Below are 16,025 nucleotides of genomic sequence, written 5' to 3' on the forward strand. Positions count from 1 at the left end.
ACAAAACTAAAGTGACACGGGCCAATGCATTTTTTTTTTTCCCCAGTGTTCCCTCCCCTCTCCACTCACTCGTGGAAACCAACAAAAAAAGTTTCCTTCCATATATAAACCTTTCCTTGACATTTTATAATAATGAACTAATACTATATTTGTCCTTCTGTGATTGACTTATTTCACTCAACATAATATCCTCCAAGTTCATCCATGTTATGTGGTGTTTTGCAGACTCTACATTATTCTTTACTGCTGCATAGCATTCCACTGTGTGTATGTACCATAGTTTGGTCATCCACTCTTCCACTGATGGGCACGTAGGCTGTTTCCATCTTTTTGTTATTGTAAATAATGCTGCAATGCACATGGGTGTGCATATATATGTTCCTGTCCTGGCTCTCACCTCTCTAGGACATATATCCAGTAATGGGATTTCTGGGTCAAATGGTATCTCCAATTCCAGCTTTCTAAGGAATTGCCATACTGTTTTCCACAGTTGTTGTATCACTTCACAGTCCCAGCAGCAACGTATGAGCGTCCCAGTCTCTCCACATCCCCACCAACATTTGTTATATTCTGCCCCGCTGAATCTTGCCCTCAGTGTAGTTAATGCATTTTTAACTGAATCATCTCTTAAACATTATCAGGGAAACTTATTTAAAGGAATCCTATCTGGAAAAATAAGGAAACTGAGTAACAAAAAAATTAAGGAATTCAGGAAGTGATAGAGCTTGTGTGTAAACTCAGGCTGGCAAGAAGCAAGCACTTTGAAAATGTACCACTCAACACAAGATTTCATTCACTCCATTCATTCTTCTATTCATTCATTCATTCAATTAGTATTTACTGAACATGTAATCCGAGCCAAGAATTCTTCCAGGGGTTGGAGATACAACAGGGAACAAGCAAGTAAAGGCACTGCTCTCACGATGTTAACTTAAATGTTTATCTTCATATTAAGGTGATTTACCAAATCCCGTCTGAGCACACCGGGCTTTCTTCACCCTTTTGTATAATATAAATAGCTCTCAACGTTATGAACTGGAGGCCTCATGCCAACTCCTGTCACTACTTTATTCTTAAGGCATCTTGATTCCATGCTCAGATTCCACCTGTTCCTAGCAAAACAGCAGCTGATGGTGACTCCACTGCTGTGGCCATCAATGCTCAGATACAAAAGGCCAAGGCCTATTACCCACCTCTACATGCTCACCTCCAACATCCATCCCCAAACAAACACCTTGCTGCTTCCTTCCCTGTCTCAAAGACCATTCCCTGGAGTAAGACCCTTGCCCAAAGCTGGCAGTCTCCACACTGGGAATCCTGAATGTACCCAGCCTTTGGTCAAGAGAAGACAACAGACACAAATTCTTGCTCTCATTGAGTTTAGTGTATTTGTGGGAGGGAAGAGGTGAATAAAATAAAACAAGATAAATAAAACACAGAGTTAGATCCTGGTAAGTGTTATGAAGAAAAAGCACAGAAAGGAATACGAAATTGGGGGCATTCCAATTTTAAATCAGATGAGAAGGTGCATTGAGGACTTGCAGGAGGTGAACTCAATAAGTATTAATTTTTAGAAATTGAAAGGAATGTTTTCATATGCCTGGAATTTTATTAGTCAAGCTTTTCAGGTCTACAATAAAAGGTTGAGTCACGTAACACATAACCAAAGAGAAAATATTAGGAGAAAAACATTGATAAAGGGAAATTATATTCTAAATCTACTGAGGGAGGTTGGGAATAAATAAAAGCAGGCAGATATAAAGTATAAATCTTTTCCAAAAGTCCCTAAAAAAGCCTGTTTTCCAAGAGTCATGACAGCATCTGCAGGAACTGATAAAGTGAAAGAACTGGCTTTGAAACCAAAGCAAGGAAAGAGAACAAAAAGGCTCCTTTACAGATAAAATAGAAATTATAAATAGCAGTGAAACCCAGAAATATATGCCAGAAATGGGCCATTAACAAAAGATCTGAAGAAACGGATATACTCTGAAATAAGGGCTCTTGATGCATCAGTAAAGGAGTGCTGGTACAGTGGTTAAAGCATTTAGCTGCTAAACCAAAAAGTAAGCAATTGGAACCCACTAACTGCCCCACAGGAGAAAGATGTGGCAATCTGCTTCCATAAAGATTAGAAACCCTATGGGGCCATTCTACTCTGTCCTGTATGGTTCATATGAGTCAGAATGGACTTAACAGCAGTGGGCTTGTTTTTGAGTACATCTTTGGTTTTGAATACATCAAAGCTATTAAAAAAAAAACCAAACTCACGCTGTTGAGTCATCCCCAACTCATAGCAACCCCTCTTTGGGTTTCCAGGGCAGTATCACCATGGAAGTAGATTGCCCAACCTTCCCTCTGAGGAGTGGCTGGTGGATTTGAACTGCCAGCCTTCTGGTTAGCAGCCAAATGTCTTAGGCAGTATGCCACCAGAGCTCCCATCAATGCTACAGGCAGTTGCTAATACAGTTTTCTTTAAGTTTACAGAAACTAATCAACATCAGTAAGACCATGAAGAAGAGAAGTGTCTGACCCCAGCTCTGCTCGCTCACCAAGAAGCTTTAACAACTCAGTTACATGACAGTTGTCCAACAAAGGTGGAAGTTATGTGAATAACTTTAGTTTCCATTTCTTTGTTCTACCTTTCCATTGCGCAGAATGTTGCTAAAGTAAATCTCCCAGGCTAACAAAACACACACAGTTCCAAAACCTGAAAAAGGCATTAGTTCTCAATGAAAATGAAGTCTGGGCACCATACTGAATTCAGAACAATGAATACCATCATTGGCAGTTTCCTCCTTGCTTCCTCTGACTCCTTCTTTTCCCTCTCTTTTCACTGTTTTCAGCCTATTTACCACTTTCTACAAAAGGGCTAAAAAGGAACTCTAATTAGCACCCCAGTCAGTTGCCCATTCTGTAGCTAGTTTTGTGAGCTCCTCTACATTGTACAGCATCTTTGGGCAATGTAACTGACACCCTTCTTATTACACTAAGATATTAAATGCAAGAGTACACACACACACACACATATATACACAGATACACACGCATACAGATACACACACACACTTAATTAGAAAAAGGAAAGTAATTTCCCACATATACCAGTTGTTGTTGTTGTTGTTATGTGCCATGGAGTCGGCCGACTCATACCAGTAGGATGATTATATTGATATTTTCTTTCAGATGATTATATTGATACTTTCTTTCAATATAGGGTGAGGCCAAGACATTGCAGCATCAGAAAGGATGCCAAGAATAATCAAAATTGCTACATTAACAGGGATATTTTAGTTTAGTCCATTAAATCTCTCCTTGAGAATCCTCATTAAGAAGGAACTCATATTCACCGGAAGAATCCAATTTCCATTTTCTGACAGCGTTGATTATTACAAAATTCTTTATGTTGCATCAAAACATACCAAGCTAGTTTGAGGGTCTTCCATTCACTGAATATTTGCTGACCTCTTGAGTGGGCTGTGAGGGGCTCATAAGGGGTGATGGATGACTGTAGAGGTAGAAACTGGTAGGGCTGACGCAGTGAAGAAAAGTGCCGATTTCTTGGCCTTTAGTGCTGGCCAGGAAATATGTTGGTCATGGAGATGAGCCTGTCAAGTCACCAGGGGACCAGTGTTACTGGGAGAAAGCCAGTCTTTAGTCAGGGAACAGGAAAGAGGGTGGTTCTGTGCTGAAATTCAAACTTTAGTGAAGTATTCTGACATCAAACTGGGGCTCAAATACAGGAGAAAAGACTGAAAGTGATGCAACAGAAGAAAGCTTTGGCAGGCACTGAGGCAAGAGGAAGGCTACGGTGGAAGGGGATGGAAAGACATGTCTAGAAAAGCTTGCACCTCAGCAGGGACTTGTGCTCACTTGGTGTCAGGTACCTTCTAAATAACAGATCACTACACACTGAAACAGGAGCTCTGGTAGCATAGTGCCTAAGGTACTGGACTGCTAACCAGAAGGCTGGCAGTTCAAACCCACCAGCCACTCCTCAGAAGGAAGGTTGGGCAATCTACTTCCATAGTGATACTGCCTCAGCAACCCAAGGAGGGGTCGCTATGAGTTGGGGCCGACTCAATGGCACACAACAACAACACACACTGAAACAAGTGATAGAAATAAGCAAAAGGTGGCAAAAGGGTCTTATACTGAGGATGGTACCCATGCTATTTCTAACAAAATTACTAAAAAAAAAGTAACTACTCTTAGGCACTGGCATAAGCCTTTTAAGAATATTAACTCATTTTATTCTCCCAACAAATCCATGGTGTGGGTAATATTAATTTTCCCATTTTATACATGAAGAAACTGAGTCAAAATGAGATTAAGTGTTTTGTCCAAAGTCATCCAGCCAACTAACAGAGAAGGACTCAAACCCAGGTAGTCTAACTCCATAGCCCTCCCTTTAATTCACCATAGAATACTTATCTCACTTTGATTTCTAGGCCCTCACACAAGGCCTGGACCACAATAGATATTCAAATATTTGTTGAAAGAATAAAAGATCCCTAGTTTAGCGGGATTAAATAGAAATGCATCATAGGAGGTGAACTTTGTAATAAAGGATATAGGATATAGAGAACACAGAGATTCTGCTGTGGCTCAGGGCTCTGAATAGAACTCAGGAGTGAAATTGCTTTTCAACTTGGATTGGATCAGCAGCACACTGCTTCAACCAGATGCACAAGCCAGCAGACACAGGCACAGAGTGACCATGAAGGCCAGATCAGATGTACAATCTTCTCTAAAGCTGAGGTAACACAGTCAAAAGTGTGCCATCTGCTGCATGACAACCATTCTGGTCATTTCACTTATAACCAAAACTTTTTATCCTCTGGTTGTTTATTATACATCTATTTCCTCTTCTAGGATCAGAGTTACTTAAGGTCAAGGAGTTTATATTCCCATCACCACTTACCATACTGGTAAGTCATCATGCTAATGACGTATTACGCTGGACAAATATGCTGCAAAAGATCTCTTTCAAGTGCAATAGAGCAAAGATGTATCCTCAAAAACTAATTTGCACCTAACCCAAGCCATGGTATTTTCAATACCCTCATATGCATGTGAGAGCTGGACAATGAGTAAGGAAGACCGAAGAAGAGTTGATGCTTTTGAGTTGTGGCGTTAGTGAAGAATACTGAAAGTACTATGGACTGACAGAAGAACTAACAAATCTGCCCTGGAAGAAGTGCAGCCAGAACGCTCCTTGGCAGCAAGAATGGCCAGACGTCCTCTCACCTGCTTTGGTCATCTTGTCAGAAGAGGTCATTCCCTGAAGAATGATATCATGCTTGGTAAAGTGTAGGGTCAGTGAAAAGGGAGAGACCCTCAGTGAGATGGATCAACACAGTGGCTGCAATGATGGGCTCAGGGATAGCAAGGATTGTGAGGCTGGCACAGGAGTGGGCAGTGTTTATGTTGCCACAGGGTCGCTATGAATCAGAGGACTCCACAGCACCAAACAATAACAAATGTTAACATGATTTAGGAAAAAATGCTACATGTTAATCAACTTTCTGCAGAGGTAGCAAAGAACTTTTTTTATTTTTGCATTCAAGGTTTTAAATCATTATTTTTAACAGAATTTGACTATAAGCTAGCTTGCTAACTTCCATGCATTAAACTCCATTGCCTTATAATTATGAACAATGCCCCCTTAGTATTCTTCAGGTGGGATATCTTGTAACTTATTTGGTTCTACATGCTGACTTTTCACCTCCTAAATATACCCACTGGCATATGTTTTAAAAAACAGAAATACACTGACTGTAAAAAAAATAATTGCACTTTTTAAGACTACTGCCAGCATGTGGCCTAAAATAAAATCCTGCCTGAGGCCTCAGGGAACAAACCCAGTCTTGCAGAGCAAGCTGGGCATTTGCCTGCAGCAAGGCTGCATCAGAGCTCAGTGCAGTCCTAGAATGGCAGCAGCTCCCTAGTTTCTGCAGATGCTGCAAATTGGTGACCTTCGAAGTCTAATTTCAGTGAATGGGTGTGCTGGTGAAAGGGGCCCAGCAGCTGGGTTGGTTTTCAGTCCATTTCTTCTTAAGTGAAACAATAATACAAAATTGATTATGGGTTTCCAGAACATCACTGGTACTAATGCCTACACTGCCAACTGTGAACGGAGAACAGATGACTAATTCTAGACAATGTCCTGCAAATGATTCTAAATGTATTCCTGAAAACACATACGCCTCCTGAACTGTGATCAGTGCATGACCATTGTTGTGAGCTGCTTTCAAGTTAGCTCTGACCTACGGCAACCTTATACATAACAGAGCAAAACATTGCCTGGCTCTGTCAATTCACAATCCTTGGCATGTTTGAGTCTATTGCTGCAGTTATTTGTCACTCCATCTCACTGAGGGTTTCTCTCATTTTCACTGACTCTCTACTTTATCAAACATGTCTTTCTCTAGTGATTGGTCTTTCCTGATGATGTATTCAAAGTAAATACATGAATGGTCCAGCTTTTAACAGTTAAAATAAGACTAAACATTGGTGTGAATACTAAAAGGTACACCTCTATACTTTGTGAGGGGTTACTGGAAAAATTTAGTTGAATAAAATAACCAATAGTCACTAAGTTGATGAACTTTGAATAGAGAGTATCTCATTATAGGTATCAATAATAGGGATGCTGTGGAAGATTTTGGACCATGGGAAAGACATTACTCACATCCAGATTTAATAAAGTTAACGTAGCGTGGACAGCAACATTGCTGGTGACGAAAAACCAAAACCAAACCTCTTGCCATCAAGTCGATTCCAACTCAAGTGACCCAATAGAACACAGCAGAACTGCCCCCATAGGACTTCAAGACTGTAAATCTTTTTGTAAATTTTTTTGTGATTTGGGTGAAACTTTACAGAGCAAATTCATCTTCCTTATATAAAGCAGTTCACACTTTGTCTCATGACATTGACTGCAATTTCCCACAATGCAACAGCTCCCCTCCCACTCCCTTCTCAGTTACCTCTTCCCTATATCCTTCGCTCCCATGCACTCCTGTCTCCCACCCCCAGCTGTCGCCCTGTGCATACACAGCCCTTCTATTCTCCCATGATTGATCTCTCCAAGGAGTATATCTACCTAATGGAAATGTTCGCTCATATGCAAGGCTATAAATCTTTATGGAAACAGACTGTCGCACCTTTCTCATGAGGAGAAGCTGGTGGGTTTGAACCACCGACCTTTCAGTTAACAGACAAGCACTAAATCACTGCACCACCAGAGCTCCTTGCTGGTGAGACAAGTTGCCTGAAATAAAGCAATGGCCACCATAGCTCAATGAAGGGGAACAGGTAAGTACTGGTGGCTCACTGGATGGCAGGTAACTAACAGATAGCAGTTGTTCCTCTTATAGTTACCATCAAGTTCCCGACCCCATGCACAATATAACAAAAAACTGCCTGATCCTATGCTATCCTCATGATCAACTGCAGATCAAACTGTTGTCATCCCCCGGGTTTGCGCTGGCTGATTTTTAAAAGCAGATGGCCAGACTTTTCTTCCTAGTTTTAGTCTGGAAGTGCCACTGAAATCTGCTCTGCATCATAGCAATACGTAAGCCTCCTATAACAGATAGATAGGTGGTGGCTGGAATGAGGCACATTGGCCAAGAATTGAACCTGAGTATCCTACATGGAAGGCAAGAATGTACTACTCAACTACAAATGCCCCCAGTATAATTTGTGTAACAATATAAATTAAGATCTCTCTCTTAAATTATATTAAGGGTGAGGTTGAGAGACAGGAAAAAGTAGAAACAAGCTACAACAGAGGTAAAATGTGCAACGAGAAATCAACTAGAAATGGGCAAAAATTATGCCAAAAAGTAGTAAGGACCCAGGTGAAGTGTTAAGTTAATTAAAGTCTTAAGTGCCTTGCTCAGTCAAATTTTGGTTGCCTGTGTTCAAGACCAAAAGCCACTCCCTTCCAAATGATTCCAACACGCAGCGACCCTATAGGACAAAGCAGAACTGCCCCACAGGGTTTCCAAAGCTGTAATCTTTACAGCAGAAGACTGCTCCTGCGGAGATGCTGGTGGGTTTGCTCAAGACCAAAGACAGATTTTACCCAGGTTTGGGAACATACAGTAGTTTGATCGCAAATCACCACCAGCTGGGGTGCTTGTTAAAAATACAGCTTCTCTCACCCTGCCACTGGAGATTCTGAATCAATATGTCTGGAACAAGGCCTGGGGATTTTTAATTAGCCCTCTAAGTAATTCTGATGCAGCCAGTAGAATGGCATATGGAAATCAGGCAGATCATCAAAATTACTTTTTAAAAATATAGATTCGTAAGCTCCTGTGAAAGCCTACTGAATCTCACACCACTATCATATCCATAAAGTTAAATGCATCATGTTTGAATCCTTTTTCAGTCAATTTTTCAGCAAATTCATGTAGAAAAGAATTTCACTATGCCACCAGAGCTCCTTATGCCCTGGGGACACGGGAACGAATGAAAATTCCTTGCTATGATATTATCTAGCATTTATTGAGTGCTTGTTTTTTGTCAGACATCTTCCTATATAATCCACACACTTCTCCCAACTGTCTTTTAAAGTACTATTATCTCCGTTGTCCAGATGAAGAAAATGAGAAATTGAGGAATTTGTTACAATATGCACAGTTAGTAATATTTCTGTCTAGGAACTTGGGTGCTATATGATCCCAAATTCTCTGCCTTAATTACCTTACCTCTCTGCTTCATCTTGATGGGTAACTTCACATTTTTGTATATATGGAAGATGCAGCGGAAAGGTTTTATTTTCATTATTTTTTTTTTTTTTTTGGTCAAAATGCAGGGAAATCGAAATACAGTGGCTTTGGTAACCACAGAATATGATCCACATCATTCAATTCAATTCTTTGACAAGTTCTTGACCTCTCAGTTTCTGTTCCTTCTCTTTTTTGAATAGGGAAAACAACATATCAGTTGAGTAATATTCACTTTGCACTAAGTTAAAATGTTGAGGTTTTCAGGAGCTGGAATTTACTCGGCATTTAATTTACACCTGATTCACTTTGTGATGGGAGGAGGACTCCACTTCTATAATAATACATAGTTTGGTGAGCCTAAGTAGGGAGGCAGAATTGATTCAAAGAAGGAAGCACTTTCTAAAAATTAAATACACATTGTTCCCTAGTAGCTGATGAATCATTCTCCCACAGATACTACAGATTATATTATAGGAGAAGGATCAATTTTACCTAGCAAAATGCAGTAATTACTTTTCAACTCTGAAAACAACAGACATCAAGAACTTAAGTGCTTAAGACAGTGAACAATATCAAGACAATGTAACAGTCCTTCAAAGGTGTTTTAATTTTAAAAAAAGTTTTTTTGACTGTTCTTTGAATTAGGAAAAAAAAATAGGAAAAAAGTAATCTTCCTTCTACAAACACAGCTGCCTTGTAGAAATGATTTATAGACTGGAACAACCTTACTACTCCTCTACTTCTTAGGGGTCACTAGTTAATCTTTTGTTAACCTAATCAAAGAGCCTGAAATTAACCCAGGATGATTTTAAATAAGGGGTCCCGATGGCACAGTAGGTAAGCACTCAGTTTAGCTGCTAACCAAAAGGTCAGCAGTTCAAACCCACCAGCCGTTCTGCAGGAGAAAGGTGTGGCAGTCTGGTTCCATAAAGATTTACAGCCTTGGAAACGCTAAGGGGCAGTTCTACTCTGCCCTATAGGATCAGTAAGAGTCAGAATTGACTCAAAGGTAATTTAAAACAGGCTGTTCCTTTAATCTGGCAATTCCATTTCTAGGAATTTATCTTATGGATATCCTCACACAACTATTCAAAGAACTTGATATCAAGATGCATTTATGCATGAGTCAAAACAGTAAAACACTAAGGGTACAGCTTATCTATCCATTAACAGAGATAAAGAAGCAATGGCTCATAGGAGGAAAGGCCTGAGCACTGCAGTCGGCTGAGGAAGGATATCTGCTGCTGCCCTCATCTCAGAACAGGCTCCCCAACCCAGGCCTGTGCTTGGGACAACTTTCACTGCAGATACTCCCAGTCATTCCGACCTTCAGCCAGAAGTGTAACCAAGGTATGGTAGATAAGGTATGTGCCCTGGGCACTACTTGAAGGAGGTCCCACTGAACATTTTCTACTAACCCTTGTAGTTTCCATTGCCAGCTGTCAGGGATCATTCAGCAAGTGAAAACATACTTTCATATTTCAGAGCCTCCATGGTCCAGGCAAGGAGCTCTGGTATCACAATGACAAAGACATCTAACTGCTAACCAGAAGGTTGGTGGTTCAAACCCACCAGTCACTCTGAGGAAGCAAGACTGGGCAATCTACTTCTGTAAAGATTTACCAGCTAAGAAACCCAATGGGGGTCACTATGAGGGGATCGACTGGATAGCAATGGGTTTGGTTTTTTGGATCTTCCTCTGCTGAGCATAGAAAGAAATTGACAACAATTACTTTCAACAAATCAAACCAATGTCATCAGTGTAAGGGAGGAAGGTGCAGTTGTAATTTTCATGTAGTGTCATAATGTGTTAAGTGAAAGATTAACCAGCTTGACTTGTTAAAAAAAAAAAAAAAAGATGATGCAAAGAATTTGGAGTCCATTACCCTCAATTTGAAAGTAGTAATGCTTAAGAAAACTTGTTTGCCATTGCTTTGATTCTGACTCACAGAGACCCTACAGGATACAGAGTAACTGCCCAGAGGGTTTCGGAGGCTGTAATCTTTATGGACACAGAATGCCGAAATCTTTCTCCTGCGAGTGGGTTCACGACACTGACCATTCCATTAGCAGCTGAGTGCTTAACCACTGCACCACCAGGGCGCCTAATGATTAAGAATCTGGGTCATAAATGCAATACTTTGAAACACAAATCATCAATAATTTTGAAACAAAGTATTTTCACTTGATAAGGATGAAAACATTCTCCCCCGAAATGGGAAGGCTCTTCTCTACTTCATTTTGGAAGGAATCACACCAAATCTGGGAAAGAATTCAGAGATCATTTCACCTGTGTCCTCACTTTGCAAATGAGAAAACCGAGACCTAAAGCGCTGTAGTCCGGTTGTTTACTTATTTTCTTACACAGTTTCTGCCCTCATCTAATATGGCTATTGCTGTGATTTTGTAAAATCATCATCCATTCATTATGTTTTCTGTTCCATGCCCCCTACAACTTGAAGGGAAATTTTAAAGCTTTCATACTCATTTAAACCATCATGACAGCTTCGTAAAATCATTACAAATGTATGAAATGGTAAATGAACAGTTTTGTCTTATCTGAGCTGGTCTACATACAATTCCTCTGGTTACCGTTTAACTGAGCATTAAAAACGGAGGAACGGGTTTAAAAAACAACAACAAAATGCTTCGTAAATCAAGAGGAAAAAAAATCCCTATTGAGTTCTAGGTAATTTCAAGCTCCGCCTCAGGAAAACACAACTCATTTACAAGGTGAAGAGGAAGACGTAAGGTTAAATAGATCGTCCTGAGGATTTCTCCCAATACTAAGCTTCGATGAGAATTCAGAACTCAAAATACATAATTGCTGGTATTTGAATTTATCATCGTGAAAGCAGCAATAAAAATTCGATATCCTTTTATTAGGGAAGTGTTTTCTCATGAGAAACCTGCAGCTTTTCACACTCGGGTTGAAGTCATGCGTCTCTTTGAAAAGGGAAAATCAAGTGCACTAGGAAGGACAGCTTGTCCGAGGCCATTCAACAGCGAGGGTGCCGGAACAAGGTGGAGAGCAGCCTCCTCCCACTCACTGTAACAGTTCTTTACAAGTTCTGCCGAAATCAGGAATTTAGCACCAAAAAACCCCAAAACTCCCTGCCGTGAAATGGATTTCGACTCACAGTGACCTCTGCTTGGGTTTCCGAGGCAGTATCTCTAGGGAAGTAGTTGCCCAATCTTCCTTCCAAGGAGTGGCTGGTGGGTTTGAACCGCCAGCCTTCGAGCTAGCAGTGAGCTGCCTTAGGCTCTAGGCCACCAGAGCTCCAGGAATTTAGCAAGAAAACTTAAAGTTCAGTATGGAGAAAATGGGCCTTAATTCGTAACTTTTTTTTTTTTTTTTTTTTTAAGAATTCTATATTTACTTCCATAAAAGGTTGTTATGAGTCGGAATCCACTCCATGGCACTAGATATCTTTACTTTCGGAATTCTCTGAGAAGTTCAGGGCTGGGAGTGTTCCTACCCAAGGTCCTTTGGAGGAAGGGATAAAACGGGTAAACAGACAGGTGGCACTGCGTGCGCTCGAAAGTAGTATTCCCAGCATATTCCCTGCGCAATTGCTGTAAGGGGCACACCTGCAGGGCGGTCAGCGCGCGCCTCACCAGCGACGGTGCTTCCCTGCCCCCGCATTTCGCTTACCTGTGGCGCCTGCAGGAGCCTTCACCCTGAAGGTGGCCGTCTCGCCCTGTCCCAGGTAAGAAGAGGGCCTGCCCCAGGGCCGGGGGGTCCCAAGCGGCAGGTAGAAGTTGGACTTCTTCCGGATCGCCATCTGCCTGAAGTTGTAGCCGGCCTCAACGCTCATCGCACCCGATTTCCTCGCGGCCGGGTCCTCGGTCATGCTCAAATGCACGCTCGGCGGGTTCCTTGGCGGTGATCGGACCCCGGGGGGTGTTGCCTGCATGTCCAGTCCTTGGGCGACTCCGGAGAGGGACTCCGCGCTCCGGCGTCTCCTTGCCTGCTGCTTCTTATGCTCCTTTCTTCCCGGGACGCTTCGGGACAACAGAGAGTTTGGCTCCGAAGTCGTCAGCGGCAGCCGCACTCTCCTAATGGTGCTACTGCAGCAGCGGGCCGAGGCTGTCTCCACCCTCTCTTTCCTCCTCCGCAAGCCCCCGAGGGCGGAACGAGAAGGGCGCCGAAGATTTCAGTCTGTTTGCGCAGCCACCTCCGCCTCCTCCTTCTCGGGTTTGGGAAACAGCCAAGGACGCGCTGTGCCGAGCCCTGCACTGCGCTCAGGGCGGGGTCCACGAGCCATTCACTCCGCGCGGCCCCGCCCCGCGGGCGCCGGCGTAAGCCTATTGGTAGAGGGAAATGGCGCGGAAACGCACCTGCGGCTGTACATCTGGGTGTTGGGTCGTTTAACCAGGCTCACCTGCGCGCCACCAACTGGATTACGAAAGAAAGAAAAAAAAACGACTCTATACTCTGACTAGAATGCTTTCGGTTCGCAGACCCACACGCTGAGGGTCACGTATGTGTCTGTAGCCTGTGTTGAGCTCTTAATAATAATCTCATTTATGCCCCAGAATTACTCGATGACTTAAGTATTTAAGAAAGCAAGGCGTGGAAGGTATAGTGGATCACACAGCCATGCAAAGCTAAACTCCCCACTAGAGTCTCTCTGCACCACAATCTCTCCTTTTCCCACAGGAACAAAGCATTTTACCAGGAACACCTGTCCAGAGAACTGCGAAGGTGTGTGTGGAAGAGGAGGAGAAGTGGAACTGAAAATCCAGAGAGTTCCAGAAAACTCTCAGACCTTCCATCACCATGAACTCTTACAGGACTTAAAATTAGTAATGCTCTTTAAACCTGGTTCCCTCAGTTGATTCTGACTCATTGAAACCCCATGCTTTACAGCGCAGGACTGCTCCATAGAGTTTTCTTGTCTATAATCTTTATGGAAGCAGATTGTCAGGACTTTCTTCTGTGATGACCCTAGATTGCCTTTAGGTTAGTTTCATTCTCACTGCCCTTGAGTCAGATCTGAGTCATAGAGACCCCTCCTTGGGTTTCCCAGGCTGTATCACTACTGTAGGACATTGCCCAACTTTCCTTCCAAGGAATAGCTGGTGAGTTTGAACCACCAGCCTTCTAGTTAGTGGTAAAGTGCCTTAGGCACTATGCCACCAGAGCTCCTTTTAGGTTAGTAGTCCAGGGCAAACCACTTACACCACCCAGGGACCTTTGTGAGTCATGTATATCTATATCCACTGCTATTGAGTCAGTTCAGACTCCTAATAACCCCCACAGGGTTTCCAAGACTGGAAATCTTTATGGGCTCTGAACCACTGATCTTCTGATTAGCAATCAAATGCCTTAGGTGCTACGCCACCAGGGCGCCTGGACATAGATGTAGATAGATAAAAGCAGCTAAATACCAAATTAGGAACTCCAGTGGCATAGTGCCTAAGGCACTTGCCTGCTAACCAGAGGGCCGGGGGTTCAAACCCACCAGCCACTAAGAAGGATGGTTGGGCAATCAACTCCCATAGTGACACTGTCTTGGAAACCCAAGGAGGGGTCCCTATGAGTCATATCCAACTCAATGGCAGTGAGTTGTTTTCTTTTTTTTTTTTTTTAATACGTAATTGAAGAAAATACATTTTAAATTGGCTGGCTTACCTGAAGCTGTATTCCAGAACCATAGAGATAACTGGGGCAAATGGAGGTGTTCCAGGGACTCTAACTCAAGCAGAGTTCCCCAACCATTGCTTTTATCTCAGAAACCATCTCATATTTCTTCACATGGTCCTTCATCCTGGAGACATCTGTTCCAGTTCCCTGAAGTGTTACCCATGACCCAGTCCTCAAGAAACCTTTGTGGGAGCAATTCAGCTGCCTCATTCTCCATGGCTGCCACCTAGATCCCTGAGGAGAAGACACTACTCCTCTAGTTTTGTATACACATATTTAGATGTTGTTAAAGGGTACTTTACTTCCTTAGGATTTATTATCTACTTAGCACATAACTATTGCTTCTTTTTCTGTGTAATTGCAGTGTTATCTACTCCATATAGAACAGAAGTAATTTAAACAAGTAGTTTCAGATACAAACTAATACAAAAGGGTTATTTATTTCCATATACATAAGTTTAACTATAATTTAAATGCAACTTTCTAACATAATGTATTTGGTTCAATAAAAAGGTATTGCAATCTATAACAGTAACAAACTTGCTTAGCCAATTTTAAGTTAGGAGATACTAGAAATTTAAAAAAAAAATTTTATTGTGATTTGCATGAAAGTTTACAGATTCACTTTCGATACAGCAGCTCACATACACTTTGTCTCACAACATCGACTACAATTTCCCACATTGCAACAGCTCCTGTCCCCCACCCCCTCATAGCTACCTCTTCCTGTGTCCTTCCCTCCCATACACTCCTGCTCCCTGAGCTGTCTTCCAGGGCATACACAGCCCTTCCTTCTCCCATGATTATTCTCTCCAAGGAGTGTATTCACCTAATGTAAATGTTCAGCTCATACGCCTGTCTTTTGTTTGGCTGGAAGCCACAGGAGTGGGTTCAATTCCAGACCTGAATGGCACTTAAGGACCATAGTATCAGTGATTCCATCAGGCTCTATCAGACCAGAAAACCTGGTCCCTTTTTTTTTTTTTTAAGTGATTTTGAGTTTTGTTCCACAGTGTTCTCCCACTCTATCCAGGATCTCCTACATAGATACCCCTCTGAGTGGTTGACAGTGGTAGCTGGGCACCATCTAGTTCTTCTGGTCTCATAGTCATATAGGCTGAGGATCTCATGGTGTACCAGTCACTTGGACTAATTGTTTCCACACATCTTTGCTTTTCTTCATTCTTCTTTGCCCTGGATGAGGAGAGACCCATTGGAGCATATAGAAGGCCACTTGCAAGCTTTTAAGATCCCAGAGATACTAGAAATCTCAAGAGAACTAGGTACCAGTTGTTTAAAGGACCTGTACACACACACACACACACTCAGAAAAATAATTTTCTCAGGAGATTCTTACTCTTTCCAGAGAGAACTCCAATAAACATACCTTCCTGGGCAAAATGCATCATAACATAATTCTTTTGGGCAGCAGTTTCCTGCTTCTTCATTTGAATATTTCAAGGTACTTACATTGTACATATTTCTATTTCTTGGATTAAGTTGATCACATTTGCCTAATATTAGTTCACATCATTGGATATATTTTCACATGGAATGTTTTGTAATGTGTGTATCATCTGATATTACTTCTATCAGTGTTGTTGCTGCTGTTTATAATTTTCTGAAAGAAATCA

General features: G+C 41.9%; 1 protein-coding gene across 1 annotated transcript in view; it reads right to left on the reverse strand.

The window, feature by feature from the left end:
• The window catches only part of FGD4 (FYVE, RhoGEF and PH domain containing 4), a 311,611-nt gene extending 299,052 nt beyond the window's left edge, over positions 1-12,559 (reverse strand). Inside the window, exon 1 of the mRNA XM_042781285.1 lies at positions 12,397-12,559. Within this exon, the coding sequence (XP_042637219.1) occupies positions 12,397-12,559 (163 nt within the window). The remainder of the gene's footprint in view (positions 1-12,396) is intronic.
• Between the last annotated feature and the right edge of the window lie 3,466 nt (positions 12,560-16,025).

This window comes from Orycteropus afer, unplaced genomic scaffold, assembly GCF_000298275.1.
Source record: "Orycteropus afer afer isolate SDZICR_OR568_19922 unplaced genomic scaffold, OryAfe1.0 scaffold00100, whole genome shotgun sequence".
NCBI lineage: Eukaryota > Metazoa > Chordata > Mammalia > Tubulidentata > Orycteropodidae > Orycteropus > Orycteropus afer.